General features: G+C 53.7%; 2 protein-coding genes across 2 annotated transcripts in view; one reads left to right on the top strand and one right to left on the bottom strand.

The window, feature by feature from the left end:
• Positions 1 to 2,500, top strand: part of coro7 (coronin 7) — a 112,090-nt gene that overhangs the window by 54,288 nt on the left and 55,302 nt on the right. The window lies entirely within an intron of this gene.
• Positions 918 to 2,500, bottom strand: part of vasnb (vasorin b) — a 26,795-nt gene continuing 25,212 nt past the window's right edge. Inside the window, exon 3 of the mRNA XM_084678424.1 lies at positions 918 to 2,500. This exon is cut by the window's right edge and continues 1,449 nt beyond it. Within this exon, the coding sequence (XP_084534550.1) occupies positions 1,836 to 2,500 (665 nt within the window). The 3' untranslated portion in view covers positions 918 to 1,835.

Raw genomic sequence — 2,500 nt, 5'->3', positions numbered from 1 at the left:
GGGAAGGTGGTGACTGCAGTTGTAGTCATGCAGGTACAGTGGTAGGGGGCTGTGATAAGGCCTGTGCGGCACAGGGAACAGGACAAAACATGCTCCCACCCTATCACTGAGATGTTTATTGCCAGAGATCACACACTCACTCACACACACTCACACACACACACTGATCCTCATCAAAGCCGGGCTAGCCCTAGACACATGACCAGAGCCCCCCCCTCCCTCTCTACCCGTTCATAGATTTGAATCTCTACAATACTATACGCATCACTTCCTGCGTTCGACGTTCCAGATATGAAATTCTGTATCGTCGTCTCCAGCAGAGCGCGTCTGTTAAAAAAAACCAGGGAACTGTGCTATGCTACGTCTGGACTTTTCATAGTCTGGCTGGCTGCAAGTGAGCGAGACGGAAACCCTCCTGCCAAGGCAACTTGTTAATGGAGCTCAACGATGCCCAAGGGAGCGTCAGCTATCTGTTTGACTGGATGGACTTCAAGCTAACGCTAGCGCTGTGGTGAATTGTGGTCTTGGAAAGAAATTGACGGCAAATCCCTTCTCTCAGCGAGACACAAACAGTAAACATCGCCTTTGAAGTGTTTTGTTCTCGCTTTTTCTTTTCCCTCTCTCTCTCTCTCTCTCTCTCTCTCTCTCTCTCTCTCTCTCTCTCTCTCTCTTCTCTCTCTCTCTCTCTCTCTGTCTCTCTCTATCATGTGAGCATGGGGGTTCGGGGTGGCAGGCGTAGCTGAGGTTTCAAGCTCGCCGTAGTGCTGAAGCCAACCATAGGGGTTTTGTCGTTTAGGTCAACTGCTTCCCTTTGTAACTTTTGTAATCTTGCTTATCGGGGGCATTTGTGCCGGGGATGGGGGTATGGGGGGGGGGGGGGGGGAGGGGGCATGGGGCAGGAGAATGGAGAGGGGGATTTAAATACAAGTCTGCCCAGACTTACATCTACTTAGACTGTCTGACATTGGCGGAGTAAAGCCTTTGATTGACTTTTCTGGTACAAACGAGTTTTAATCTTCAAAGATTTTAATCTCCTGTTTTGTCTGTCTGTGAGTCACAAGAAATATGGGGTGGGGGCAAGGGACTGGTAGCAGTCACATTGTTAGACAGAAAAATAACTTTAGGACAAGTATAAAAAAAACATGTACTGTACAAACACAAGTAAAAAAAAATGAAAAGATCTACAAAGCACTACAGCCAGAAACTAGCAAAGCAAGCGGCAGCCATCTTGTTCCTCAATGACTGGAACTTCATATCGGTGACCTGGATGTCACGGTGACGTCATTCACAGCAAGTACAACTCCCATTGGGGTAGTGCTGAATAACTACGCAGCAGAATAGTGCTGATGCTATTTCATGTAGTTCAGTCAGAATCAAACAGGGAGACAGCAATGCATCACCCAGTTGTCAGTGCTGACCCCTATTTCATTGGTTTGAGTCAGGCATACGTTAGCCTGACTCCTGATCGCTTGACTCCGGCCAATTGGGCTTCTCCATTCTGGCCCAGGCTTGCTTGACCCTTGGCCCACTGCAGAAAGCAGGCACAGGTTAGCGTTAGGGCTCAGGGCGCCAGTCCAACCGTGGCCGAAACATCACAGAGACAAGCAGGATGGATGTGAACTGAAAGAAAGGCACGTAGTGTTTTGTAGTCCAAGAACCCTTCCAGTATGCTTTAAGGTCTACATAGACACTGCATGGAAAGTGAGTTCAGTTTTTTGCTGTTGTTCCGTTTCTTAAACGCTGTCATTCCTGGCCTGCACTCCTCCCCTCAGTCTGAGCCATAGTCCCTAGTGGGCCAGCTTGACACCGTTCTCTTAGCCTGACCAACACAGGGGTCAGAAGTAGGAGGGCTTGTGTGAGGACATGTTATTGTTTGCTGTGCAGTGGTCCTGCAGCAGCAAAACCTCATACTCCACACCGCCGTTCTGGACTGCCGGCTCCGGAACCATGAGCTCCATCTGTTTTTGGGGCAGGATGCCATTGTCCAGACCCCCCTTCACCCCCTCCAGCTCCAACTGGGAGGGCTCGCCGTCCAAATCCAGGTGCCCCTTGGCCCTCCTCCTCCGCAGGTAGCAAACCACCCCCACTGTGCCCGCCACCAGGGCCAGCAGCAGCAGGATGGCCAGGGCGGGGACCAGCATGGTGGTCAGCCTCTTGTCCTCCACCCGGGCGCCCGTGGTGGGGTGCTGCTGGGCGGCGGTGCGGGCCTCGGTGCAGGCGCTGTCCGTGCCGCTCGGCTCCCCCAGCGGACTGGCGCACACGGCGTAGCTGGAGTTGGACTTGAGGCCCCGCAGGGTGAACTCGGGGTAGGAGGCGGGCACGCTGACCTGCATGGGCCGCCGGTCGGGCCCGGAGAGGTTGCGGTAGGTGAGGCGGATGCCGCGGATGTAGGGCCGCGTCTTGATGTAGCGGTGCAGGTCCAGCAAGATGGAGGTGCTGGTCACCTGGCGCGAGCTGATGTCCGGGGGGTCGGTGACGGCCGTCGACGCCGAGGGCTCGT

Source organism: Hypomesus nipponensis, chromosome 17 (assembly GCF_054491055.1).
Source record: "Hypomesus nipponensis isolate SF chromosome 17, ASM5449105v1, whole genome shotgun sequence".
In the NCBI taxonomy this organism is placed as follows: Eukaryota; Metazoa; Chordata; class Actinopteri; order Osmeriformes; family Osmeridae; genus Hypomesus; species Hypomesus nipponensis.
Note: the sequence above shows the minus strand (reverse complement) of the source record. Positions and strands in the feature narration are given on the sequence as shown.